Raw genomic sequence first — 25175 nt, forward strand, 5'->3', positions numbered from 1 at the left:
TTCGTACAATTATGACCCTCCCTCGACCCGCTCACCAGTCACGACTCAATAAAATAAATTCGATGCTCATGCTCAAATTGAAGGGAAAAAATAAAAGCAATTCATCTCCCGAGGCACAATGCCACGCCGTGCGAATTTTGGCTCAAGCAAACCGATATTCAATTATTATCATAAGAACAGCACAGTACTGGAATTAAAGGAAACCAATTGCTTATTAGGCAACTTTACACGACCATGATAAGGGTTTCAAAAAAAGCGTACACACAAATGTTTGGTATCAAGTTGTCCTTTACAGAGCGTACTGGATCAGACCACCGAGGACGGCAGCAAGACCAAGAGCGGGCATGTTAGCCACGTTCATGACGGAGGCGCTGTCGCTGCTGGTCGAGGAAGAGCTGCTGCTGCTGCCGGTCGAGGTGGTGGTGCCAGAGGATCCATCGCTGGTGGTGGGGTCGGAGGTGCTGGCCTTGCAGGTGTAGGTACCACGGATGACGTTGTTCTCACGCAGGGTCTTGAAGGCGCTGCAGCTGAAGTTACCGGTGCTCTGCATGTTGAAGCCACCCTTGACCTCGGTCAGGGCAGAGAGGGAAACCCTGTAAACGTGAGTTAGCAAACGGTGCGTCTCATCAGAACTAACATGAGAAACTTACTCGTCAAAGTCACCGCTGAAGTCAATGGCACCAGTGACCTCCTTCAGGTCGGGGAAGTTGATGGACTTCAGCTTGTCGTTGCGAGCAATCTGGAATCCACCGTTGACGGTCTTCAGGACGGGCATGCTGATGTTGTTCAGCTTGGTGTTGTCGTCGAAGACAAGGTCACCAGTGCTGGTGAGGTTGGCAGCGCTGAAGTTGGTGAAGGTGTTACCCCAGAAACCGAGCTGACCGCTGAGAGTCTCGAGAGAGGGGATGGAGACACCGCTGACGTTACGGAAGGTCATGTTGGTACCGGTGCCGAGGTTGGGCAGGATAATCTGCAGGGAGTCCATGTTACCAGCGAAGTTGATCAGACCAGTGGCGTTGGTAAGCTCGTTGACGTTGACGGTCTTCAGGTTGGTGTTCTCGGTGATGTCGAAGGTACCGACAGTCTTGAGGGAGATACCATCCAAGCTGGTAAGACCAGTGTTGGTGATGGTGACACTGCCGGCCTCAGAAACACCCTTGGTGAAGTCAAGGGACTGCAGCTCGGGGAGAGCAGTCCAGGAGATGGAGCCAACGCTGGTGAGGTTGGTCAAGCTGAGGGTGGTGAGAGTGGTGAGACCGTCCAGCTTGAAGGTGTCGCCAATGGAGCTCAGGGAGGAGGAGCTGAACGAGGTGATGTTGCTGCCGCCGGTGCAGCTCAGTCCACCAGCGATGGAGGTGACACCGTTGAGGGTGAGGTCACCAGAGGCGCTCTCGCTGATCTCGACATCACCCTTGAGGGTGGTGCAGGTGGCGTAGCTGTCAAGGTCACTCTGGCTGGAGATGGTGATGGTGCTGCCGCTGCTACCACAGCCTACATTGTCATCAGTCATTGCCGTTCACTGCTCACTTCATCCAGATTATCGCTGGTGGTACTCACTGGCAGCCATGGCGGCCTGGGCCGCAGCAAGAGCGGGGAGGGCGTATTTGATGAAAGCCATTGCTTAGGATAACTTGAGACTGTATAGTCGAAAAGATGTCAGTCACCAATGTTCGCTTCGTCTGCTCCTAAACCACTGCCAAGGTTCTTCCGATCCAACAGATCCAATCCCAGTCGTGGCAGGCGCAAAAGATAAACAGATCAGACAGCAGCTTGATGAAGAGGTTGACCTACCAATGACGGCTGTTGGTTAAGTATGCGAACTGGGGCGAGGCAAGGCCCTTTGTTGACACGGATAGCAGCGTAAGAGCTGAAGGGGGGGTTGTGAGACGATAAATAAGCGAGCGAGCGAATGGAGAAGAGCTTCAACGAAGGAGAAGCTTTATGAGCGAAGACCCTCAGCGAGAGAAAGTGCGCGGGTTAGGCAGGCACGATTTGCACGGGAAGGGAAGAAGGGGAAAGAAGAAGGGAAGGACAGAGGAAAGCGAGAGAAACGAGAGAGGAAAGGGAAAAGAAGGACTGGATGGCTGGAAAAGAAAATCTTCTTCAGAAGAAAGTGGGAAGACTTTCAGGGAGGACAAACCAAGGCAAGAAAGGAGTCGTGGCCCCGAAAAGGCTGGTGGACCTGAGACCGGGGAGGGGGGCGCCTTTCTCTCCTTGCGACGTTACCGGACCAGCGTATGAACGCTGCTCGTACCGTAATTTACTCACTTTCCTGTACCTGTCCGGGTTTAATTAATTAACTTCGAGGGGCGATTGGCCCACGGTAACGGAGAGCGGAAAAAGAAATCGAGGAATCCTGATCTTGGTCCTGGAAACGAATGGTCGGTCCATTTGGTTTAGTCTGCTCCATCCTGTAACACCTCGCCAATGACCAACTTCTTGCTCATGCGTCTGCTGATTCGTTCTGCCTGCCCTCTGGCTCCTCTTCCTCCCCCCTTCTTCCCTTTCTTCCCCCGGTCTCTCAGTAAGTTCTGACCATTCATACCAAGCATAGGCTTCTAGTGCTTGTGTACGATGCTCGAGCCGCTGCGGCAGCTTGAAATCGGACTCCAAGCAATCAACCCTCCCGCAGGCAATTTTACTCCGTATTTTTGACTGTATCGAAAAGTCTGGCCCCGTTTTTCTGGGTTATGCATGGTGCAGTGGGCTTCCGATTCACAACACAAAAACGTCATACAACAAATAGTTTGATCGGACTTGTGTTGAATTCTATGAACTCGGCATTACCCATTGGCCCCCCCGCCTCCCTCTCAAAACATCAGCATCTCACTGCTGAAACCATCAGAAAATCGTCAACCACAACTGACAGGTGACTCCTCTGATGGAATGCGACTCGATACATCACGGACATTCGTTGTGGCAGGTAACAATACTGACAAATTTAGCATCCTGCCGCTAGGAGGGGCCAGACCCCAATCGCGCATTGCTAGGGAGGTCCTGACTAATATTAGCATCCTATACCAGGAGTAAATTATACATGTATCTCATTGAACGGCGATGGCCTGTGATCTAGTGAGGTCGACTAATTATCTACAGTAGACGGAGTAGATAGATTCCTATCTATGGAGGATATACTCTTATTGCCAACACGGTATTGGCTTATCCCTTCACTCCACCATCGATATGGTTCGCCTATTATTTATCCCTTTCCCACTCAACCGCAACCAAGTCAACTTGTTTTTCTCATCGCCAGCAGCATGAGTGACACCACGAACCTTCTAAGAATGCTAGTATCAATTTCAACAACACCTAGCGAGTCCGGTCGCTGTATAGTGGTCGATCTGAATTTATTGGAATCTAAGGGGGACCCGCTTTTCCTCCAAGTGCGGACTCGACTCCGTCCCTCACAAGTCCTTCGCCTGCCTTACGTTGGTATGCAGCGCCCTGTTCGCGCGTTGGAATTTCGGTCGCCTAGATGCCTTGGACTTGCTTTTGCCTCTTGACACGTATGTGTGTAGAAAACGGCAGACAACTGAGGCCTAAAAAAAAATGAAAGAAAGGTAAATGTTATAACGGTCCATTCTGTGGCACTACCGTGATCCCCGTTTGCAGGTTGAACTCATTCTTGTCCTTGTTCTTTGACTTCCAAGATGAATGCGCTGGACCTCATGCCTGAAAACTCAATTCTCGTCTTGGCTTCAGGTACCAGTGGATACCGAATCATAACAAAACAATGTCTCGGGAAGCTAATAATAAAGTGGCGAATCGATGGCTCTGAGGGGGGAGTATCACGTGTGTCTTACAGCTATACGTAACACGGCTGTAACTCCCATACCCACTTTTAGTGGCCCCCACTTGGCCTGGCCACAAAGTACTCCGAGTGCTGGTGGTGTAATTCCTAGTCGCTGTATCTTACTTACCATACCGCGATAGAAATTGGCCGGCTGGATAAGATGTTTAGACTCTCCCGGCGCGGCCAGCCAGAGTCCAAAGCTGTTTGCCCATAGGCGCATTCTCCCCATGCTAACTTCATAGTGGCAATGACTCGAAACATCCATGATATGACATGATATATAGGTGCCTAGCAAAGACTCTCAAAGCGAGACAAAATTCCATCCTAGTCTCAGATCTTGAACGGTTGCAGAAAGGGTCAGATCTCATGTATACATCCGGCTATGCACTGTAAGGGATTCTCCGTCGTTATTATCCTCTCACCCGTCACAAAAAGAAATAATGGATGTTTGATTACCTGCGAGGAGAATCCCGCGGGCATCATCAAAACCTGGCAAAACGCGATCGCCGTGGTCGCTGCCACTATTGCTTGTTCTTTCTCGATCCGTTTAGAGTTCTTCAGCTATCAGACCCATTCCTACTCCACAACTATCCGTCGCAATAATAAGACTGCCCTGGGAGATAATCTCGCTCCTTAGTTAAGTGGCGCGAGACGCCCTTGCAACTGACTTTTAATGAAGTTTCCTAGTTCTTGTTCGCGGTGGTTATATTTGGAGTTGGTCGGATTGCCTCTCAAATGATGATTACTTCAACCTCGGCTTTGCCACGGCGAGCACTGCACTTCTTTTATTGCCGATGTTTCACTTCTGACGCTGCGTAATGAAGCGCATGTACTAATGAAGTAGCCGATAAATCTTACCACCGGGCACGTTCTCCCAAACGCCACTAGACGCGGGTGGCTGGAACCGGCTAGCACTGTTATGCCTGATAAGGATGAATATGGTCTCCCAGTCTGACGCATCCAGTATGACAACTTATGATGTAGAGGGGTTGGGGTCAAGTCGTGTGTATAGATCACCGAGGACGGAGTATACTTCGTCTTTTGGTAGATCATCCAGCACTGTTAATTGATACTAAAGAGTATCGGAATGATTCTGGCATTCTACCATCCCGGGACACTTCATAATCCGCCCTCTTCATACGGTACTTTGCCGACCAGTGCGCATCATAACTTCCTCCTATCCATCACACTGAACTATAAATCATCTATCCTATTTACCCCCTATCATGGCTGGAACGACCCAATCCGCTCACTAATGGTTTAGCATCAACAGTAGGGGACCGACCGGATCAGCTTGTCGGCATGGGACAACTCACCCCGACCATCATCACCATAGTAACCTCGTCCAATCCCGACCCCCTTTTCTTAGCCACACCCCGTGATGTTCAGAACCTCAATGGGCGGGGCAAAGCAACGTATGCTTCCTCCTCCTTTGGAAGAGCGAAGCTTTTTCTTTTCTCGGGATAAGATGCTCGGTATAGATAAACCGATGCTTGTTTGTACCCAATACGGGGGTTAGATACCCATTCGGGCAAAAGATGATGGAAAGTGGATGGGCATACTTACAAAGTCCACTCGCCTCTCGATGGCGACCAGCGGAGGATTGTCGGTACGCCCCCTTTAGGCGTCGCTCATTGTTATTTACTTTACCTGATGGACTAGACCTCCTTACCAATCACTATCCACGGATGAACATATCATTCCATGGAACCGGCTTACCCTAGGGGAATCTATACCTTGGTACTTTGTAAGTTCTTCGCTAGTCACAACCACCCACTTCACTGTCAATGGAGGATTTCTGTGGTCACTTAGTTATCTAGTTGGTGGCTGGGCCACCTCTCCCAACTACTTTACCTACGTGGATGCACAACGTCTATTCGTCTTGAAAAAATTCTATAACGATGACGCGCAAGCCCGCACAGCGGGCACTGCGTCCGGTTCGTCCTCGTCCGACTCTAAAGTACTAGCTACCAAGTAGCCCAAAAATATGAACACCAGTCATGTTGCGACTTCGGTGATCTTCCGCATCTTATCATCGTGGGCCAACACATCAATTATATTTTCCCTTATGGGGTATGTAGCGATGACTGCGAACGTCGGATTGAAAGCCTTACGAGTACAACAAATGACCGGTGGAACATGGCCAATCGGACAGTTTCCTTTCATATAAATGAATCGCAACGTCTGGTGGAGGGGGATGGTGGTTCTGATAGAAGCTTTTTTTCCTGCAATGGGGTTGATTGATGCCTACGCATCGCGAGATCCATAATTAATTACCTCTTCGTTTTCTCTGGCTCCTCTTTCCGGGAGTTTCCATGCCGGGTAAATTTTCCATATCCTTAATATACTAGAAGAAAACATCTGCGAAACGTGGATGGGGCTATTGCTACTGATACTACATAATTAAGTGTGGTTGGGAGATGGATTCTAGTAGGTATCGACTAAGAACGAATGTATATTTTAAGTTAGGGGATGGACAGCCCGGCATCAGACTTTCAGTTTGCTGTACGGAGTAGCTGTCACCAGTTAGATTCCAACGAACAGTTCGCCATCATGCTGTTTAGTCTGAAATCTCGAGGAATATCTTGACTCAGACTCTGAATTTGATTTCCTAGACTAATCATATCCATAACCCATGATTCTGCAGGTTTACTATGTTACTCAACATACGGCGTGTCTAACCACGGAATATCATATGACACCATAACTGACTGAAGACCTCAAACTGAAGCGAGGATGTTTCACACCTTTCAAATGCGGGGGATGAGAGACCACCACTCATGCAGAGAAAACCGCAACAAGAAGCGGTATGGAAACCAGGCAGACAAACAAAGAGGAAATCAACCATGGTTGATATCATTGATTGCTAAGACAGCTGCTCGTGACTTCCCGAGCTTATGTACTCCATCCTCATCATAGTACTTCAACAACACTAACCGCCATGACTGGTCCATACTACCTACAAACAGCAACAGCGATAATATCCTTACCCCAATTACTCTTAAAATATCTATATTCTTAACTAGAGTACACACTGCTGAGAAGCGACTGATTCAATGATGACCCTGCGACGCTCCGCTCGTCTAACCGCAGCGTCAGTGTCCAAGAACAACAGCACCACCACCACTGTCCCACATCTGCAACCCAGAACTCAAACAAAGAGAGCAGCCAGCAGAACCACAAACGGTGTCTCAAAGACACGAAAGCCTGCTGCAGCGGCAGCAAGGGGCAAGAAAGCGCAGCTAAATTCGATTCTCAAACTTGACCAAGCTCCTCCCCTCACAGATTCGCCAACATCATCATCACGCTCAAACAACAGCAGACAATCACCCAATACTAGTACTACAGCCACTACTAACAACATCTGGGACCCCATCCCCACCCCCACAGTTCACACCTCCAGCAGCAGAACGACCCCTCCCCCGCTCGACCGACCGGTCGAACCGCACCACACCAACGCAACGCTCCTCACCCCCCATGGCTCATCGCTAGTTGCATACCCCCCGGGCACAGATGCGGACGCATCACCAAGCAAGACAGGCCGGCCCCGTCCCACCGCCACAACAGGCACGCTTCTCGAGAAAGCAGCCGCACACCTGATCGCCACGGATCCGCGTCTGGAATCGCTCATCCGCGAACAGCCCTGTCCGTTGTTCACGCCGGAGGGCCTAGCCGAGGAGATCGACCCGTTTCGGAGCCTTGTTAGTAGTATCATTGGACAGCAGGTGTCAGGAGCAGCGGCGAAGTCGATTAAGGATAAGTTTGTGGCGTTGTTCAAGACAAATAATAAGGATGAGGATGGTACGAGACCGAGCTTCTTCCCTACCCCGGAAGAAATTATCAAGATGGATATCAGCACGCTCCGGACAGCAGGTCTGTCCCAGCGCAAGGCGGAATACATACATGGGTTATCGGAGAAGTTTGCCAACGGGGAACTGAGTGCCCGGATGTTATTGAATGCTAGTGACGAGGAACTCGTTGAGAAGTTGACTGCTGTGCGGGGCTTGGGCAAATGGTCTGTTGAGATGTTTGCTTGTTTTGCTCTGAAGCGGATAGATGTGTTTTCTACGGGTGATTTGGGTGTACAGTATGTGATTATCTGTGGGTGAATTGGGTAGATGCTGACTTGTGTTGTTGCAGGAGAGGTTGTGCGGTATTTGTGGGCAAGGATGTAAACAAGTTGAAGGGAAAGGGCGGCGGTAAGTTCAAGTATATGCCTGAAAAAGATATGTTGGAGCTGGCGGCGAAGTTTGCTCCGTATAGGTATGTGATGCCCGTTGATGTATGTCCTTGTGGGCTTGTTGTCTGACATCCGTACTAGGAGCTTGTTCATGTGGTATATGTGGCGGGTGACGGATGTTAATATTGCTGTGTTGGGTGGGTAGATTACAACTATATACAGACAGGATATAGAACCAGACATCCGATAGGTATAGTGGGTAGAGCTACTATATGTACATTACACAGAAGGTGTGGAACGTATATAGGTTCTATACCGGGCATGTATCATGAACCACGCATAAGCTGAAAGCTACAAGCCAACTAGAGAACGATGACGAGTGAATTTGTACAGTATCAGTACACGTGATTGAGCACCATAAATCAAAAGCTTCAATTAACAACCAGCCAAATGCTCTCTCTCTCCTCCCTCTCTTCTTCGCAGCATGCCCGCCGAGCCGAGCCGGGACAGCAAGTTCTCTCTGATACTTAGTATTCCCGCCCGTCTATAAAACCCCAGCGGCATTTTTGTATACCGTAACAAAAGTAATCTAGTTCAGCGAAGCCAGAGACATAATCTACCGTCTGACGACAAGGGCGTCGAGGTCTTCACGCTCCTGCTTCTCCTTCTCGATCTCGCGGATGATGGGGCTCAGGTACTCGACATCCTGGGGACGATGACAGTTAGCATCCACCACACGAATATGGTCTTAAACGCGTCAAATAATATATCAGGGACATCAATATATCAAGTCCAGTCAACATAAGCATCGATATGGAGTAACCCAGGTGGGTTACAAATCCCGCTCACGGGATTGGCCGATGCGTTTTTGCGGAGAAACTGAACGGACAATTGACGGATTGAAGAACGCGGAAATCGACTCACCTCCTCGGGCTTGGTCTGCTCAGCAGCGGGAAGAAGGGTGTGGGAGATGGAGCACTGTTTCGCGCATATTATGTTAGTTTTATGTTCTTCTGTGGTTGGAGTTCGGTGTGAGGACGGACCTGGAATGCTCTGCGGATGCGGAAGATACGGTCGTAGGCCTCCTTGGGAGGGAGACGCTTGAGGGCCTTCTGGACGACGTCGTTCTCCTCGGGGATCAGGTCATCAGCCCTGGTTTGATTGTTAGTTGATGCTGCAATGGAGGTATGATCATGGGTTGGCTCGTAATGCCCGGACCAGCGGGCGACGGCAGGAACATGATATGGATAGTCAAGTGGAGGGTGCTGATTATATATCCCCCCGCAATTGAGATCTATCCATTGTCTCTTCCATTGATTCGTAGTCGCTAATGTTGGTCCGGGAAACCACCCATGAGGGCAAGGGGATCGCCTACTTCAAGCCGAGTCTCCTGTAGCCAGAGGCATCGGTGTACCACTGGGCAATGGGCATCATCCAGCGCTTGAGGAAGGGGCGCTTGACGATGTAGCTGGCGAGGGAGGGAGCGGACATGGTGATTGATCCCAGCGGGGTTGTTCGGGTCCAATTGACGGGGTGGTGTGGAGGGGGAGGATCGCGAAATGTCAGTCAAGCTGAGCAGGAGATGGCCCGACGTTGGAGATTGTGCAAAACGGAGGTTCGGCGGGTGACTTTCCCAAAAACATCCGATGTTGGTGCCTGAGGCAGGAGGAATCATTCCGAGAAGTTACTTTGTAAGACTGGTTTCCACGTGACCGGCTCAGCTTGCGCCATGGTTGCCTCAGGCCAGAAGAGCGGCGCGCTTGGAGGCGGACAAGATTCACTCACTCATTCCCGACTCCACTCCACCTGACTGACTGGAATACGACTAAGACAATCCCTCCAGCTCAATTCATCCCGTCCTCATTGCTCCGTCCTGTTCCGTCTGCCTCCTCTTAACACCGGCGCTCCCATCTGTTCGGACTTCACCCCGACGGTCTTTGTTTCTGATACTTTGGTTTGTACTCACTGGGCATGCCGCTTATTATCTATCCGTTGAACATTTTTCTTAGTTCGATTCCCTTTCACTCCGATAGGGGAGCTGCGTTGCTCCTACAAACCCCGCCCCGTCTGTGCTTCAGATAGGCCAACCTTATTACGCCCACTCCTCCCGGCAGCATCGGCTCCTCTCTGCGAAAGAAAAAAAACCCTTCAATTCATTGTCTCGGGGTAGTTTTTCCTGTTCTACCAGCGCCCCGAACGACGTCACGCTTTCCTCCCCTCTCACCACGATTTGACACACGGGTTATTTTTGGGTTCCGGAGCGAGCACCGATATGCTCGGATCCGGGAACCCTCGGTGACATAGTAGACGGATTGCATACTGCTTTGAGTGCTGGCTGGAAAGATGTTCTCTGAAGGCCATGGCCCTTCGGGGGCTGCCAGCGGCTCTCAAGAGCAGCAGGGTACAACTTCGGACAGTTCGCCTTCGTCTACGCTTCATGTATCGGCCGAATCCCCATCCCAGCCCACTCTTCTCGATCGCTTCGAAATGCTCGCTACACGTGTGCCGGATTATTACATCACGCCGTTCTGCGGGGCCAGTGCGGGCGTAGCCTCGGGAATCGTCACCTGCCCTCTCGATGTGATCAAGACCAAGCTGCAGGCTCAGGGTGGATTCGCGCGACGACGTGGCAAGGCGGTCGAGGCTAAAACACTGTACCGGGGCATGCTAGGAACTGGACGAGTAATATGGCGGGAGGATGGTATTCGAGGCCTTTATCAAGGATTGGGTCCCATGCTCCTGGGATACCTGCCGACGTGGGCAGTCTATTTAGCGGTCTACGATCGGTCTCGGGAGTATTTCTACGAAACAACAGGTGAGGAGTGATGCTACGGAGAATGGGTGATGGTGAGGCTGACAGTGGAACAGATAGTTGGTGGCTCTCACGAGGTTACGCCTCGATAACGGCGGGCGCTTGCTCGACCCTTGCGACGAATCCGATTTGGGTGATTAAGACACGACTAATGTCACAGAGCCTCCGGTCGAGCAGCGAAGGCTACCGGGCTCCTTGGCAATACAAAAACACATGGGATGCGGCCCGCAAAATGTACAGAAGTGAAGGAATTCGTTCGTTCTACTCCGGCCTTACTCCAGCGCTGCTGGGGCTGGCGCATGTGGCCATCCAGTTCCCTCTCTACGAATATCTGAAGATGGCATTTACTGGCTATAGTATTGGCGAACATCCCGATACTGGCAGCTCACACTGGGTGGGCATTACATCTGCGACGTTCCTGAGTAAGGTGTGTGCCAGCACTGCGACATACCCGCATGAAGTGCTTCGGACACGACTCCAAACACAGCAGAGGACATCACCGGCGGCCTCACCCGAAGAGATCTCGTTCCGCGGCGGGATGGATCACCCCCAGGGTCATAGCAGGCCCCCGGGTGCTGCTTCGTCGGACGGGATGCCCAATCGACCCCGGTACACGGGAATCATTCGCACATGCCAGACCATTCTGAGAGAAGAAGGCTGGCGCGCGTTCTACTCTGGGATCGGCACGAACCTGTTCCGGGCGGTCCCGGCTGCGATGACTACCATGCTCACTTATGAGTACTTGAAGAAAACGATTGGACACGTGCAACATGAGGGAGAGCTGAAGTTGCAGAAGCTGGAGGCCACATCAGACAGTGGAATCTAAATACTAGACGGATGGTCTGTGACGAGGTGGCGAGCCGTGAGCATCGCACCTATGCTGGGATTTTTTTGCACCTAGCGATTTCATTTTTGTTCCGTGCTAGTCGTACATTGCGAAGATACACTACCATAGAGGACATTCATTGCCTGGGCTGCAGCCCATGATATCCTGTCAGCACGTTGTTCTGATCCTTTGACACATCCTCGGCGCAATGACACCACCCTGCGGAGTAGGGGTAGATGCATGGTGTGCTGACATGTGAAATTCGAACAAACTAGTCATGTTCTGAGTTGCTGATTCCTTGATGGTTATGGTTCTGAGCGTTCTTGTTTTTTTTTTTCCCGAATTGATAAACCTCAATTGCGATTGTATATACATACAAATCTTCCCTCTAGAACATATGCTCCGTAGTAAGATGAATAGCATTCAACACTTATTAACAATTACCCAACCAATTCATGACAAAAAGTCTTGGGGAGATACATCCTTCCATCATGCATGCAGCCGCATTGCCCCCTCCGTTCATTTCCCGCATGACATCAGCGGGAAAGTCACGTGATACCCACACTAAAAACCGCCGGCGAAATTCTCTGTGCGGTTTGTTTCCTTCCCACCAACCATGGCTATAATGAAAGCCATATTATACGAATATTAACCGACACTGTTGGATAATATCATTCTTTTGCTGCGCAATAATGTGTTTGTGCTTATGATGATTGATGCATATCCGACTGCTACTCTTTTCTACAATTCAATTGTTGTTTGTGTGTGTTCTGGTGATCACTATCATTTGACTCCATTTATATGATGAATAATTTTTAATGGTAGATCCTGTTATCAAACATGGATATGATCATTGATACACTGAAAATTCTGATAATGGATTATTTGATATGATGCTTTCTATATTGTGTTTGTGCTGTTGGCTGTTGCACGATGTTTATATTAGCTATATCATATTGTTGTGTGTGTGTGTGCTCTTTAATGCAATAAATTTTTAGAGAATGTCCCAGATATCCAGACAGCAATTACAACAGTATGTACAACGCATAGTAGCTTGTAAGATTTACGCTCAGTTCTGCCCCAGATCTATCACTGAGACCCCTTCTTCTCCCCCTCTCGACTTTCTTCAAGTGCCTGCTGTACCCATGAAGACTGCGACTCTGCCTTCCTAGGTCGGGGCGTAGTGGTTGTGGTGCTTGACGTGGATTGTGCCTCGCGACGAGCGGTGTGGATGGATTTGATGCAGTAGGAGCCAAGTAGTAGGGCCATGGTGAAGGCGGCTATTGGGGCATTGAGAGACTGTTCATCGATATGTTAATTACTAACTATAGTAGTTATGGTGACTGGTGATCATCTGGAGTAGTGTGTGTGCTGTTCAATGGAAATTGAATATATACTTCGCAGCAAGTCATGGGACCCAACTTGCAACTGCTACCACTACTAATTTCAAGAGAACAAGAAAGAAGAGTGACTCACGCCCGATGATCGGCCTAGTGTCTTTCCGGCCATGGTTTACGTTCTTCCTTGTAAGAGGAGAGGGACTGACTGTTGGCCAGGAAGGATCGCTCTCGACCAAAGTCATCCGGGATAACTTAACCAGTCTAAGTAAACAACTAAGCAAAGTCTTACTAACTGAAAAGGTTCTAGAGCCACTGCAGGGCGTGCGAGAGGCATGCTATGCTCGGGCCGGGATAATCCGAGGGAGGGAAACATTATCAGATGGAGGGCGAGCAGATAAGCCCATCCTTACGATACCAGCCGCTGCTCTGCTCCGTACCGCTTGGTAATGCCCGCCTGCAGAACTTCCCGTTGGCCGAAACTGCCGGTTCTCCTTGGTAAGAACCGGCGGACCCAGAACTACAACTCCCGGCTACCCTCTCAGTTGTAGGCCACAGAACTGGCATCCCCAACCGTGATTCTCTGGTAGAACGTGTCAGTTCCTATCATTCAATCAGACAGCTTCTCATCCTAGGTTGTTCCGAACGAGTAACAGTACCCAGCATAATTCCTAATCCACCCACCAGTTCGCTTTAACGTCATACCCTATCTCCGAGGCCGGCTCCGCGGAGGCAACGGGGTTTCTCGAAATCGCCTAGCGCCGGTGAATAAGACGGCCTTAGTCAAGTTTCCCCCCCCAAGGAAACCATAATTAATCAATCGCAACTATCAATCTTTCATCACATCCAACTCTTCCTAAACTAACTAACCACCCAACCCCGACCTCACCACTCACCTATTCTTTTCCATCATCAATCTACTGTCTAATCAATACCCTACTTTCCTCTTAATATTTCACACACATCACATACACAATGTTCCGTCGTCTAGTAACAGTTGTCCCTCGCTCCGGCGTCCTTTCGCCTCGCAGCGTCACCCCGGCCGTCTCCGGAATCCAGCAAGCCGTGAGGTCGACCGTTGTTGCTCCTCAGCAGCAGCAGCGCAGAGGATACCATGAGAAAGATATGTTTATTCTCCCTGTCCCTTTCGTCATGTCGAAAAACCGAAGAAAATGCTGACCATCCCTGCACTGTTGGACCACTACTCCAACCCAAGTAGGTAGCTTCCTACATCCATCCCTCTCGACAACATCATGTCGCATCAAAATATACAACACGCAGCGCATTCAAATCACGCCCACCAGACATACACGAACAAACGTGAAAATGAATACTAACGAGCATTCCTGTAGGAAACGTCGGCTCCATGGCCAAGTCGATGGACGTTGGTACCGGACTCGTCGGCGCCCCGGCCTGTGGCGATGTCATGAAACTCCAGATCCGCGTCGACAAGGACAGCAACAAGATCAGCGACGTCAAGTTCAAGACTTTCGGTTGCGGTAGCGCTATTGCCAGCTCAAGTTATCTGACTGAGCTGGTCCGTGGAATGACCCTCGACGAGGCCGCTAAGATCCGTAACACCGATATCGCCAAGGAGTTGTGCTTGCCCCCTGTTAAGCGTATGTTTATCCCTTGCTACTGTGGAGACGAGAGGCCTGGAAGAAATCGGGGGTAGAAATGATAAAGCTAACATATTCTGATAGTGCACTGCTCCATGCTTGCCGAAGACGCCATCAAGTCCGCCATCTCGGATTACTACACCAAGAACCCTCGCACCGTGAAGACCGATTTGTCCGGCACGGGTGCTTCTATCCCGGAAGTGCAGGTGGAGGTTGAGAAGACCAGCAGCGCAACTGCTTAAGTCTTTTCTCTAGCTTTTACGAACGAGTGAAAATTCTGAAAAAACCAAAAATATACGGAGCAAAAATGGATACGGATACGGATACAGATACCATGATTGATTCCCGATTAAGAGTGCTGGAGAGAAGAGCAAAGCAGAATGATACAATGGAGATGAGATGAGTTCCGATGTGACTGTATGGATTTGGCCTGTGGTGGAGTGGAGTGGAATGGAATGGCCTGGGTCGAATATGTGATTCCCACAAAATATCTTGTTGCTTGTCAGTCTGGATTGGATGGACTGTTTTTTTCCTTTGTTTATTAAATGGTGTATAGCATTTCATTATTCTTTTCCCACATGATGTTTTTCTTTTCTTCTGATTTTCATTTCCAGCAAGGCAACTAAAGAAGGGATTATTCGGATATATACAACAACAATCACAGTAGTACACAATATAATGTATTCCTCTCTCTATATCTACATACATCCTACCATAACCACAACACAATCTATAGAATAGATAGATAATTAGACCGAATCCCATCGAAAGACAAAGATAGTAGAAGAGAAGAGAAAGTTATCTGATTCGCCACCAGTCAACTCAGCTATGGCCACTGACATCATACGATGCAGCACAGCACAGCACAGCACAGGCAACTAACTTACAAGTGGACACAGAAAAGGGAAAAGCCCCATCTGATAAGCGCAGCACCTAGCGATAACCACTTTAGTTTTTGATTTAAGCTCTACTCTGTGACAGTAGTCTAGACGTGGTGCATGAAGTATGTCTCCCAAGGTACGCGCACGCACAAGGCTTAGATTAGCTAGCTAGTTAGATCTGATAATTTTGCAGAAGTAATGGAATTAATTGTCCTGTGATTTTTCTTGCTTTCTAGATTGGGAGTGGCTACCAAGGTACTTACTTATTTTTCTATTTATATATCTATTTAACCTTCCTGATAGTATCTATATGGGTTGTGGGTTTTGCTGTTGATTCGGGTGGTAGTATGGCTACTTAGTGTCTGGGTTGATTGGATATGTAGGAGCTTCTAGATAATGTATATAGTTTTATAAATAGATATCATAGATAGTAATATAATGAGATAGAAATTCTATATGTATAAAGTACAGAGCACATCTTCTTTTCAACATCAATAAGTAGACAACACGATGACTGAAAACCAATAGTCTAAATCAACAAAATCACAGGTAGAGCTGAAAGGGTAAAGGTAGTGGGAAAAGGAAAAGAGAAACGCCAATGCACAACACCGCATGCATATGCCCTCTATCGATATCAATCAATTACTGCGTAGCAGGGGGATTCAAAACCAAGGGGAATGGGGGTAAGAAAAGGGAAGAAGGGAAAGAATAAGAATAAAAAGGGAAAATATACAATATTATCAAACCAACCCGAACCGACTCTTCAGCGAAAGCAACGTCTCATAAACTGACAACTTCAACTCGACACGCAGATAACCAGTCCAAGCGCAGAGGAAGCGCCAGAAGTTCCCAGGACGCAGGATACCTCCGGTCTCGTTGACAGAGTCCATTTGCTCTTCGAAGACGGTGCGGGTGGCGTAGCGGGCGAGAATCAGGAAGGTGCGCATAGGTCCTTGGCGGGTGTGGAGGTTCTCGTCCAGACTGCGGGCTATTTTACATTGTTAATTAGAGGCAGATAGATATAGAAGGCGAGGGGTGGGGACTAACTCAAATCGTTGGTCTTGAGAATTAGCAGAATGATCCGAGGTACTTGGCCTAGAAGCTCGACTAATTGCTGCAGGAGGCCATCGGCCAAAGAGCCGGACATGCTTTCTCTCTCTGCCGAGGTACGGGCAGACACGATATCCTTCTTTTTAAGTACCATGTAGTCACGACCGGTGATGGCACTGGCGAAGAGTGGGAACTGCTCGTCCGTGATGCCGGCAACCTTGCGCGCGTACTCGCGCATGCGCGGCAGGTCGGACTCGATCACGGCCAGCCAGAGCTTGGCGTAGTTGCGGCGCAGGTCCTGGTCGATGTCGCGGTAGAGACCGTGGTCGTAGAGGATGATGTCGAAGTTGTGCCGGCGGCGGTTGGGGTTCGGGCGAATGGCGATGTTGCCGCCGTGAGGATCACAGTGCAGAGGTGCGTTGTTACCGAAGATCATCTCGTTGAAGATGTGTGCCAGAGCAGCGGAGACTTCGTCGCGGTCAATGTGGTTCGAGTCGAGGAATTCAAGATCGTCGGGACGTCGGCCGGAGATGAACTCCATGACCAGGATACGCTTTTGAGACCACATCACTGGCTGGTGTTAGTATGCGCTTGCTGGGTAAAGGTGACTGTGATTAAACCAGGCATACCTTCGGGGATAACCAACGGGGCATCCGAGTGCTTCTTGAAGTACTCGCTCGCCCGCGTGGCATTCTCCGCCTCCATTCGGAAATCCAGCTCCTGGGGCAGAGACAGGTCCATTTCACGAGAGAGCCATTCCAGATCGTATTCAGGGAAGAACCGCTTCAGCATCGAAAAGGTAAACCGAGTCAAGGCCAGATCCAGGGGCACCCACTCCGCCAATGCGGGATGCTGCACCTTGACCGCAACCTTTTGACCTGTTTCTTTCAGCGTACCAATGTGCACCTGCGCCAAAGAAGCGGCACCGATGGGCTCGGGATCGAAGGACGAGAACAGCTCGTCGATACGACGTCCTGTATCGGCCACGAACATTTCCTCGATCGATTCAATCGAGGACACGGGGCACTTGTCCTGGAGCGGGATAAAGGTTGTAGTCCATTCCGACGGAAGCAGGTAGCCCATGCTACTCAAATGCTGTCCCAGCTTAATAAATATCGATCCATTCTTCTCCAAGACCCGTAGAGTCCGTTCCGCGCAACGTTTGTGACAAGCCCGAATGGCTTCGCTTCGTTCCTCCGGCGTGGAGGTTTCTTGCTTGAGAGTGACCCGGTAGCTGACCGAATTACAACGTATAAGTATACTGGCAACGTAGCCTCAGGGGTATAAATTCGCGCGTGCCCACTTACTCGTTAATGCAAACCGCCAGTGTGCCAACCACTCTGCCAGTTCTCGCAGCGGCACGGTAGAAATGTTGGACTTGGTCCGAAAACACGACTGCGCCAACTACGAGCGTGCCTCCAATCACAGCATACTTGATGACCTTGCTGCGCGATTGACCCGATCCCGAATGCTCTCCACCACTTTGTCCTGGTTTCGCCGATTCAGACAACGGAGACGTGCTGGTGGCGTAAGCCGCCCGAGGAATCGACTGGGCGATACGACTGGAAAAGCGCTTCGAGCATGATGCAGGAGGTGTAGTGACCGAGCTGGGAATCAACCGACGGGAGACCGCAGATATCGGGGCGAAATTGCCAGGGTGGCAGGCGAGAGAAGGCTTCGCAGCCGATCGTATGACCGCCGCAGGATCAAAATTGGAAGCCCGCAGCGGAATGCGGAGCGCCGCCCTCATCCCGAACTCGAACAATGCCGTCTGGGGAGCGACCACAAGTCGAGAACAGCAGTGAACCGGACGGCGTGGATCATCCGTGCCAGCACGAAGCCCTCGAGAACAATCGTAGGGGAGGAGGAGGAAAGTCTGCCGGAGGAGGAGGGAGGATGCGGCGGAGAAGTTCACTGGTTGGCCGCCGCGGCGCATTTTCGTCGCACTTCTTCGCCGGGAGCCGATCAGCCCCGTTTGGCCGCCACTTCGGGATCGCCCATACACTAGTATATACTGTTATTCCCTGCTAGATAACAGATATATATATGTGTACTGAGCTGCCCATACCTCAATATTCTATACCCTTAGTTTTATAGTAATGTTGGATTGACTGTCTCTATCATATCTATCTTCTCGAACTTGTGTGCTTTATCTGATATAATTATGATAGAATATCCCAAGACTTTCAGATAGCAATATCCATCAGGCATAATTATGGCTACTAATAATGGCTCTCTGAATATCCTATAATAAGGCCCAAGACCCCTAGCATATAATGTCTTGAATCCTGGTTGCTGACAAACTGAATATTGAATAATTTACTATTAAGGATAGAAAAAGATACCCAGTCATCTTTAATAACTTTATATGGATTCTGATTTACACTCAATATAATCTGTACTATGCTAGATTATCTCTAGTATATGATTTACTACTGAGACAGTAATTAAGCACCTTAAATATAACTATATATTCTAGAGAAGTAAATCAAATGACCGGGTAATTCTTTTTTTAGATAAGTTAAATGAAGTTTATCCTATTAGTCTCCAGGTAAAGTAAAACAATATCCGCTGCTGTTATATTATATATAATAAATACTAGTAAGATAGATAGCTGGCCTAGAAAAGAGAAGACGATTGAATATAATCTTACTACACTATATACTAGCAGCTAGTAGAAAAGTAAATAGTACTAGAGTAAGCATGCCCGGCTATCTATATTAATTCTTTTCCACTGAAGGATGCATGATTTTCTTTAGAATGAATAAAATTTGGAACTTCATCTATAGGAGGGTTCAGGCAACCTACAATCCTAGTACATTAGCTGGATTATATTCAGAGCGTCCTGCCCGAAAATATATAATGCCTGTAGGCATAAAAACCAGATGATACAGCTCGTCCATATCCGAAAACAACTATTTTGTCTTACCCTTTTCAGGTGCCGTTGAGTAAGATAGCTCTGTGCATGGTGGAGAGGACTCAAGGAAGCAACTTTATTCATGTTCTCTTTCGTTGCTCTGTCCCTGTTATTCTACGCAAACAAGATGACCACTATATCTTCATTGGCGAGTGTAATGTGCCATGGCATGCATAGACGGAGAGAGCCATCAACTTAGTAGGTGAATGAGGGGTCCTTTGGTGGAAGAGGAGTTAGTTCACTTTAATATGATCTTTCTTTGTCCAAAATCTGGAACAATTTTATATATCTATATGATGGAAATCCATATGTTCCTGTCTTCGGTTACATGAATGCAACAACCCTTGCAGTATACTTGACATATATTGAAGAATTTGTATGGTTAATCATCCCTTTGCATGCGGGTCACAGCTCTAGCAAGCCGTACACAGTCACATTTGGTACCAGACTCAGGAGGTGAATTCCTACTCCGGCACACTGTAGAACCCCTTCCGATTCCAGAACCCAATAAACCGCCGTAGCATGCCCGCGTCCAGCGGGCGACACACCAGGTCCGGCCGCTCCTTCAGCGCCGCGATGGTATTGTCCGCGCGGTACCACGGCGTGTACTGACTGGCCTCCCAGCGGGTGAGGCGGCCGAGCACGCGTTCCTGCACCATGGGCATCAGCGGGGCGAGGGCGGCATTTGGGCCGCGCTGCTCGCGCACTGCCTGCGCCGCCCAGTCCTCATAATCGACCATATGCACCTTATGCCCAGCCTCATTGAGCACGCGACAAGTCCCCTCGACCGTCACGGACGCCTTCGGGTCCGGCGGGACAAGATGATACGAGCGGCCGAGGAGGGCATTGTCCCTGGCGATATGCAGCATGGCGTCGACGACGTAGTCGACAGTGACGTATTCGAGGCACTGAGTGAGGCGTGGGAAGGTCCCCATCTGGATGCAGCCGACGATGAGGCGGGTGAAGAAGTCGTTCGGGTTGCTGGCGCCGGTGACGGCGTCGCCGATGATGAAGCCCGGGCGATAGATGGCGACGGGGAGGTGGTGCGGGGGTTCGTCGCGGAGCCGGCGCACCATCGCCTCAGCGGTCCACTGCGACTGCGCGTAGCCAAGATCATAGCGGAGGCCCTGGATGTGCGGCTGGAGGGGTGCGTCTTCGGGGAGCTCGCGCGTGCCCAGGATGGCGCCGGTGGGCCCCCAGGCGTCGACGCTGGAGACGTAGTGGAGCGGCTTGCGGCGGCCGGTGACGGCGAGGCTGAGAATGTTGCGCGTGCCGACGACATTGGCGGCGCGGTGCTCGCGGTACGACTCGCAGAAGTTGACCTTCGCGCCGAGGTGGAAGATCACGGACGCCCAGTCGGCGAGCCAGGTGAACTGCTTGCGGCCAAGGCCGAGGTGGGGGTCGGCCAGGTCGCCCGGGAGGACGAGGAGCTTCTGGGCGAGGTGGTCTGAGGCTGGCCAGAGGTCGTAGGTCTCGAGGGTTTGGCGCACGCGCGCGGCGGCGGAGAGGGAGCCTTGAGGTCGGGCAAGACAGGCGACCTGCTGGACGGTGGGTTTGTGCAAGAGCCGGTGGAGGAGATGCGCGCCGACGAAGCCAGTGGCGCCAGTGAGGAAGACGCGGCCCTCATCGGGGCTTTGCCAGTCGGGGATCCAGGCGATATCGTTGACGAGGTCGACGTCTTGCATCCAGACATGGGTGTCGTCCGGGGCGTTCCCGTGGGTGAGAGGTTCGGCCGGTTGGACCTGGCAAACAAGGTCGTCGAATCGCGAGTGCCGGTATAGTTCCTCCATGGAGATGAGGACTTTCAGGTGGATCTGGACGCGGGCGATGAGCTCGGCCGCCTGCATGGATGTGCCGCCTAGGGCAAAGAAGTCATCGCCATCATGGATATGGGGTAGATGGAGGATGTCCATCCAGATATCGCGGAGAAGAGTATGCTTATCCTGTGCGTTGCCGTTGGACTGGGCCGGGGGAGCGTCTTCGCTGGGTTTCTGTTTCTGTAGAGCGTCCATCCGGCGCTGTACAAGTGTGGCACGATCAACTTTGCCGTTTGAGGTGAGAGGAAACTCCCCCATGACCTCGATGGCGTCGGGGATCATGTACGACGGGAGACGCTCTCGCGCGAACTGGGTCACAGCATGCGGATCCACGCTTGCATCGTCACTCACAACAAAGGCAACTAGTGTATGCGTACCGTCGGTCGTCAACGGCGGCTGTCGAGCGACCACCGCTGTGTGCACTCTTGGGTGTCTCTCTAGGGCACGCTCAACCTCGCCCAGTTCTACCCGGAAGCCTCCCTGTTTGACCTGGGAGTCAGTGCGTCCGAGAAAATCCAAGACATTGGAGTCGACTCTCCACTCGGCCCTATCTCCCGTGCGATAGACTCGCACGACGTCGTGGTCCTCGCCGTGACGACCCAGCCGAGTAATCTCTACAAACTGCTCCGCGGTCTCGGCAGGCCGGGCGAAGTAGCCGGCGGCCTGCTGGGGCCCAGCGATGTAGACCTCGCCGGGCTGGCCCGGCTCTCTGATGGGCTGTTGCTCATCAGCAAGCAGGATAATCTCCATGTCTCCGACAGGGCGGCCAATGGGGATCAAATCCGTGTCTGTGTCTGCAGGAGTGACCTCATGCATCGTCGTGAGAGTGGTACACTCTGTCGGACCGTATGTGTTCCATAAATGCTGGGGAGGACCGTGTTCGAACACGCTGCGGATCGCTTGCACGTTGGCGACGTCGCCACCCATGAGGACATGACGCAGGGTGCTAAACGCCGAGGGGCAGGCCGAGACGATGATGCGGAAGAGCGCCGCCGTGATGAAGATCACAGACACTTGATGTTCCTGCAAGTACGAGGCGATGGCTCCTGGGTCGGTTGCAATGTGTCGTGGGACGACAACAATCGTAGCCCCAGAGAGAAGAGTAGCCCATATCTCAAACAGACTCAGATCGAAGCCGGGATTGTTGAACTCGGCCACGCGATCACTAGTGAGTAGAGGAGTGACTGGCGTGTTCGTGGCCAGGTGGAGGATATTCGCAGGGCGAATCTGCACCGGCTTGGGCCTGCCGGTTGACCCAGACGTGAAGAGGACATGGCTGCGATCTGTCTCCGGGCGAAACTCCCAGTTTGATAGTGCCGCGTGCGCCTTCTGTCCCACGGGGGGCATGTGCACGGTGCGAAAGCCGGAGAGACTGATAGGCCCGTCCTTTTCCATGATTATGTAGCGCACATGGACTTGATTGAACATGTCCGCGATGCGAAGCTCCGGAAGAGTAGGCTCAATGGGCACACAAGTGGCCCCAACCAGACGGACTGCAAGTTGCGCGACAATCTGTCCAAGCCCTGAACCGAGAAGAATCCCTACGGGTTCTTCCGGGGCTTTGATGCCCTCCGCGTCGAGCAAGTCCGCAAGATGGATGGCCTCAGACACCAGCTCACGATATGTGAGCGTGGTATTGTCTGCCACGACAGCGGTAACGTCCGGGGCTTGTTGAGCGTGAGAATACACAATGCGTTCCATGATGGTTGTAGGGAGTCGATTAAATGCGAGAATAGTAAGATGATGGAGGACGATGCATTAAGAGATGTGAGAGGCCAATATATATGATTGAAGAAGTGCCTTTGGACTGTGGTGCCGTAGTACATCTTCCAGGATAAATATCCAAGATTAGGTTTTATTCTGCAGGAAACAACGCTAGAGGTTTCTTACATGTCTACTGAATATTGACTATTTCTATAATCTACAATACTGGCTCAGCTGAAGTTAAAACAAACAGTTATAGAAAATAATTAGTTATAAGACTTGTATAGAAAAAAAATAAACTATCCTTTTTCTACAGATCAATTGTATACACGCTGCGACATTATAGAAGAGCTGTTCCAGTTCTGGATCCATGGAATACGGCTGAATGAAGAACTGCAAGAGAAGTCAAAAGTCAATGACAAGAAATGCCACCAATTTTCGGGTCTGTTCAGTTCATCATGACATCAACTTTCGGCCCTGATGTCACTCGCACCTTCCCTTCTCAGCTTCCTCTCTCTTGCTCGTTCCTTCCCAAACAAGGCAACTGCATAGGTATTCTGACTATTTCGGAAGCAACATCAGTTTGCGATGCAGTGAGCGTAGTACATTGGACAGCCCCTATTCTGTTAGAAGCCGCCAACATGAGGGTATTGCGTCACGCATCAATCCAACCTGTAGCGCGGGGGTTCAACTGCCACATACCGGAATGTATATATAAGTGGGCGTTGTCCGGGACTCGGAGAGCAAGATGATACTGGAAGCATAGGTGTCAAATGCAGAACATCTCAGCTGACGAAGACAGAAAGGAGAACAAGCCTATTTGCATCATATAATTCCCCACCATCGTTGTAAGAACCAAAATGAATCCTGGACTCGATACTCTTTGCCACAAGCTCGAACAGACATTGGCTCTCCGGCGCGAACAAGGGCGTCTGATCGAACCGCCTTCGCCGGCAAAGCTGGACAGCTTGATTGACTTCAGCTCTAATGACTCGCTGTCTCTCACTACTTCCGGGATTCTGACTGAGGCTTTCCTGAAACAGCTCAAGATGCATTCTGCGTTCACCATCGGAAGTACCTCGTCGCGGATTTTGGACGGTACAAAGCAGTACCTGCTTGACCTCGAACGGGACCTAGCCAAGTTCCACCGTGCCGAAACAGCCATGTTCTTCAATTCGGGCTACGATGCCAACGTGGCTCTCTGGTCCACGATTCCTCAGCCCGGTGACTTCATTCTGTATGATGCGTATGTGCATGCGAGCATCCACGATGGGATGCGCCGTGGTCGGGCAACCACACTGTCTTTCAAACACAACGATTGCCAAGCCTTCAAGTTGTGTCTGGAGAAGATCCGAACCGAGAACTCAGGAATAGCAGAGGGACGTCAGGTGGTATTCGTCGCTCTCGAATCCTTCTACAGCATGGACGGGGACTCCGCCCCCGTTGTCGAGCTGCTCGAGGTGGCGCACAAGGCACTCCCCCGGAAGAACTTCATATTTTCGATCGACGAGGCGCATTCCAATGGGATCATGGGACCGAATGGCTCTGGGTTTGTGTGTCACTACGGATTGGAGGAGAATTTCCCCATCCGGCTTCAAACATGTGGCAAGGCGCTGGGGTCCACGGGTGGTGAGTGCCTAGCATTCTCCTGTAATCAGTTATCTTCCTGACAGGGATAGCTGCTCTTTTGTGCAACGAGACCATCAAATCTGTCCTCATCAACTATGCCCGAGGATTATCTTTAGTACGGCACCGAGTTTCCTCAGTGTGGCTGCGGTGCGAGCAGGATACGATATCATAGGCAGTAAAGAAGGCGAAGATGTGGGTATAAGTTCTCCTCGGGGATCGCCATCTACTAACAGTAAGCAGCGTCGAAAACGCCTTCAAAGCAATGTGTGCCGCTTCTACACACAATTGACATCGCATCCAGGTTGGCCGCAGATCAAACGCAAGGGCACTATCTACCTCCCAACCGAACATACTTGGTATTTGGAGCCAATCCAGTCTCCAATAGTACCGGTGGTTCCTCGGCATGACCTCGCAGTTAACCTGGGAAAGTACTTGGAGCAGGCCAAATACAGGGTGAGTACCGTGCATTACCCTATTGTTCCCGACAGGTCGGGTCGCGTTCGGATTGTTTTGCATGCAGATCATACTCCGCAGCAGATTGATCATGTTGTGGAACTTATCATGCAGTGGGCAAATAAGCAGGGGGCAAGAGGGGCTCATTTGTGAAATT

General features: G+C 50.6%; 11 protein-coding genes across 11 annotated transcripts; 5 read left to right on the forward strand and 6 right to left on the reverse strand.

The window, feature by feature from the left end:
• Window positions 1-243: 243 nt before the first annotated feature.
• ecm33 (GPI-anchored protein Ecm33) lies at window positions 244-1645 on the reverse strand. The gene is made up of 3 exons (XM_026775298.1): window positions 1558-1645; window positions 651-1491; window positions 244-593 (listed from the first exon to the last, which is right to left on the reverse strand). The coding sequence occupies exons 1-3, from the start codon at window positions 1616-1618 to the stop codon at window positions 290-292; spliced, it is 1206 nt and encodes a 401-aa protein (XP_026627217.1). The 5' UTR covers window positions 1619-1645; the 3' UTR covers window positions 244-289.
• A 900-nt stretch (window positions 1646-2545) lies between these two features.
• BDQ94DRAFT_142269 (uncharacterized protein) lies at window positions 2546-3634 on the forward strand. Its single transcript, XM_026766000.1, has one exon. It carries the CDS (start codon window positions 3123-3125, stop codon window positions 3501-3503), a length of 381 nt encoding a protein of 126 aa, XP_026627218.1. The 5' UTR covers window positions 2546-3122; the 3' UTR covers window positions 3504-3634.
• A 2682-nt stretch (window positions 3635-6316) lies between these two features.
• On the forward strand, window positions 6317-8919 carry alkA (DNA-3-methyladenine glycosylase II). The gene is made up of 3 exons (XM_026766001.1): window positions 6317-7880; window positions 7934-8056; window positions 8115-8919. The coding sequence occupies exons 1-3, from the start codon at window positions 6850-6852 to the stop codon at window positions 8176-8178; spliced, it is 1218 nt and encodes a 405-aa protein (XP_026627219.1). The 5' UTR covers window positions 6317-6849; the 3' UTR covers window positions 8179-8919.
• On the reverse strand, window positions 8676-9790 carry BDQ94DRAFT_23788 (ubiquinol--cytochrome-c reductase subunit 7). The gene is made up of 4 exons (XM_026775299.1): window positions 9759-9790; window positions 9349-9670; window positions 9017-9125; window positions 8676-8951 (listed from the first exon to the last, which is right to left on the reverse strand). The coding sequence occupies exons 2-4, from the start codon at window positions 9462-9464 to the stop codon at window positions 8760-8762; spliced, it is 417 nt and encodes a 138-aa protein (XP_026627220.1). The 5' UTR covers window positions 9465-9670; window positions 9759-9790; the 3' UTR covers window positions 8676-8759.
• A 359-nt stretch (window positions 9791-10149) lies between these two features.
• BDQ94DRAFT_23840 (putative mitochondrial carrier protein) lies at window positions 10150-11695 on the forward strand. The gene is made up of 2 exons (XM_026775300.1): window positions 10150-10788; window positions 10842-11695. Exons 1-2 carry the CDS (start codon window positions 10317-10319, stop codon window positions 11609-11611), a joined length of 1242 nt encoding a protein of 413 aa, XP_026627221.1. The 5' UTR covers window positions 10150-10316; the 3' UTR covers window positions 11612-11695.
• A 918-nt stretch (window positions 11696-12613) lies between these two features.
• BDQ94DRAFT_142278 (uncharacterized protein) lies at window positions 12614-13198 on the reverse strand. Its single transcript, XM_026766002.1, has 2 exons — window positions 13088-13198; window positions 12614-12910 (listed from the first exon to the last, which is right to left on the reverse strand). The coding sequence occupies exons 1-2, from the start codon at window positions 13118-13120 to the stop codon at window positions 12701-12703; spliced, it is 243 nt and encodes an 80-aa protein (XP_026627222.1). The 5' UTR covers window positions 13121-13198; the 3' UTR covers window positions 12614-12700.
• Window positions 13199-13742: 544 nt separating this feature from the next.
• BDQ94DRAFT_142280 (putative iron-sulfur cofactor synthesis protein (Isu1)) lies at window positions 13743-15457 on the forward strand. The gene is made up of 4 exons (XM_026766003.1): window positions 13743-14071; window positions 14140-14163; window positions 14301-14567; window positions 14652-15457. The coding sequence occupies exons 1-4, from the start codon at window positions 13924-13926 to the stop codon at window positions 14807-14809; spliced, it is 597 nt and encodes a 198-aa protein (XP_026627223.1). The 5' UTR covers window positions 13743-13923; the 3' UTR covers window positions 14810-15457.
• Window positions 14725-15426, reverse strand: BDQ94DRAFT_23858 (uncharacterized protein). The gene has a single exon (XM_026775301.1). The coding sequence runs from the start codon at window positions 15330-15332 to the stop codon at window positions 14826-14828; it is 507 nt and encodes a 168-aa protein (XP_026627224.1). The 5' UTR covers window positions 15333-15426; the 3' UTR covers window positions 14725-14825.
• Window positions 15458-15874: 417 nt separating the features above from the next.
• On the reverse strand, window positions 15875-18383 carry BDQ94DRAFT_142283 (ABC1 kinase family protein). The gene is made up of 4 exons (XM_026766004.1): window positions 17806-18383; window positions 17128-17732; window positions 16496-17068; window positions 15875-16436 (listed from the first exon to the last, which is right to left on the reverse strand). Exons 1-4 carry the CDS (start codon window positions 18246-18248, stop codon window positions 16189-16191), a joined length of 1869 nt encoding a protein of 622 aa, XP_026627225.1. The 5' UTR covers window positions 18249-18383; the 3' UTR covers window positions 15875-16188.
• Window positions 18384-19879: 1496 nt separating this feature from the next.
• On the reverse strand, window positions 19880-22933 carry BDQ94DRAFT_178176 (non-ribosomal peptide synthetase; the record flags this gene model as incomplete). The annotated part of the gene is made up of 2 exons (XM_026773070.1): window positions 19880-22744; window positions 22778-22933. 2 exons carry the CDS (start codon window positions 22931-22933, stop codon window positions 19880-19882), a joined length of 3021 nt encoding a protein of 1006 aa, XP_026627226.1.
• An 863-nt stretch (window positions 22934-23796) lies between these two features.
• On the forward strand, window positions 23797-25171 carry BDQ94DRAFT_178177 (aminotransferase class I/II-fold pyridoxal phosphate-dependent enzyme; the record flags this gene model as incomplete). Its single annotated transcript, XM_026773071.1, has 4 exons — window positions 23797-24565; window positions 24616-24625; window positions 24670-24757; window positions 24806-25171. The coding sequence occupies 4 exons, from the start codon at window positions 23797-23799 to the stop codon at window positions 25169-25171; spliced, it is 1233 nt and encodes a 410-aa protein (XP_026627227.1).
• Window positions 25172-25175: the final 4 nt, after the last annotated feature.

This window comes from Aspergillus welwitschiae, assembly GCF_003344945.1.
Source record: "Aspergillus welwitschiae strain CBS 139.54b unplaced genomic scaffold BDQ94scaffold_13, whole genome shotgun sequence".
Lineage (NCBI taxonomy): Eukaryota > Fungi > Ascomycota > Eurotiomycetes > Eurotiales > Aspergillaceae > Aspergillus > Aspergillus welwitschiae.

What these genes read in the sequence shown, in the direction of transcription:
- ecm33 (XM_026775298.1), bottom strand. Translation starts at nt 1,618, where the DNA reads ATGGCTTTCATCAAATACGCCCTCCCCGCTCTTGCTGCGGCCCAGGCC. An exon ending in CCAGGCCGCCATGGCTGCCA is followed by an intron (nt 1,492 to 1,557) that starts GTGAGTACCACC and finishes ATGACAATGTAG; the next exon opens with GCTGTGGTAGCAGCGGCAGC. An exon ending in TTCAGCGGTGACTTTGACGA is followed by an intron (nt 594 to 650) that starts GTAAGTTTCTCA and finishes TCACGTTTACAG; the next exon opens with GGTTTCCCTCTCTGCCCTGA.
- BDQ94DRAFT_142269 (XM_026766000.1), top strand. Translation starts at nt 3,123, where the DNA reads ATGGAGGATATACTCTTATTGCCAACACGGTATTGGCTTATCCCTTCA.
- alkA (XM_026766001.1), top strand. Translation starts at nt 6,850, where the DNA reads ATGATGACCCTGCGACGCTCCGCTCGTCTAACCGCAGCGTCAGTGTCC. An exon ending in ACGGGTGATTTGGGTGTACA is followed by an intron (nt 7,881 to 7,933) that starts GTATGTGATTAT and finishes GTGTTGTTGCAG; the next exon opens with GAGAGGTTGTGCGGTATTTG. An exon ending in GCGAAGTTTGCTCCGTATAG is followed by an intron (nt 8,057 to 8,114) that starts GTATGTGATGCC and finishes CATCCGTACTAG; the next exon opens with GAGCTTGTTCATGTGGTATA.
- BDQ94DRAFT_23788 (XM_026775299.1), bottom strand. Translation starts at nt 9,464, where the DNA reads ATGTCCGCTCCCTCCCTCGCCAGCTACATCGTCAAGCGCCCCTTCCTC. An exon ending in TACAGGAGACTCGGCTTGAA is followed by an intron (nt 9,126 to 9,348) that starts GTAGGCGATCCC and finishes CAATCAAACCAG; the next exon opens with GGCTGATGACCTGATCCCCG. An exon ending in GCATCCGCAGAGCATTCCAG is followed by an intron (nt 8,952 to 9,016) that starts GTCCGTCCTCAC and finishes TGCGCGAAACAG; the next exon opens with TGCTCCATCTCCCACACCCT.
- BDQ94DRAFT_23840 (XM_026775300.1), top strand. Translation starts at nt 10,317, where the DNA reads ATGTTCTCTGAAGGCCATGGCCCTTCGGGGGCTGCCAGCGGCTCTCAA. An exon ending in GTATTTCTACGAAACAACAG is followed by an intron (nt 10,789 to 10,841) that starts GTGAGGAGTGAT and finishes ACAGTGGAACAG; the next exon opens with ATAGTTGGTGGCTCTCACGA.
- BDQ94DRAFT_142278 (XM_026766002.1), bottom strand. Translation starts at nt 13,120, where the DNA reads ATGGCCGGAAAGACACTAGGCCGATCATCGGGC. An exon ending in CACTAGGCCGATCATCGGGC is followed by an intron (nt 12,911 to 13,087) that starts GTGAGTCACTCT and finishes ATCGATGAACAG; the next exon opens with TCTCTCAATGCCCCAATAGC.
- BDQ94DRAFT_142280 (XM_026766003.1), top strand. Translation starts at nt 13,924, where the DNA reads ATGTTCCGTCGTCTAGTAACAGTTGTCCCTCGCTCCGGCGTCCTTTCG. An exon ending in GGACCACTACTCCAACCCAA is followed by an intron (nt 14,164 to 14,300) that starts GTAGGTAGCTTC and finishes GCATTCCTGTAG; the next exon opens with GAAACGTCGGCTCCATGGCC. An exon ending in GTGCTTGCCCCCTGTTAAGC is followed by an intron (nt 14,568 to 14,651) that starts GTATGTTTATCC and finishes ATATTCTGATAG; the next exon opens with TGCACTGCTCCATGCTTGCC.
- BDQ94DRAFT_23858 (XM_026775301.1), bottom strand. Translation starts at nt 15,332, where the DNA reads ATGGGATTCGGTCTAATTATCTATCTATTCTATAGATTGTGTTGTGGT.
- BDQ94DRAFT_142283 (XM_026766004.1), bottom strand. Translation starts at nt 18,248, where the DNA reads ATGAGGGCGGCGCTCCGCATTCCGCTGCGGGCTTCCAATTTTGATCCT. An exon ending in CTGGCGGTTTGCATTAACGA is followed by an intron (nt 17,733 to 17,805) that starts GTAAGTGGGCAC and finishes TAATTCGGTCAG; the next exon opens with CTACCGGGTCACTCTCAAGC. An exon ending in TCTCAAGACCAACGATTTGA is followed by an intron (nt 16,437 to 16,495) that starts GTTAGTCCCCAC and finishes AATGTAAAATAG; the next exon opens with CCCGCAGTCTGGACGAGAAC.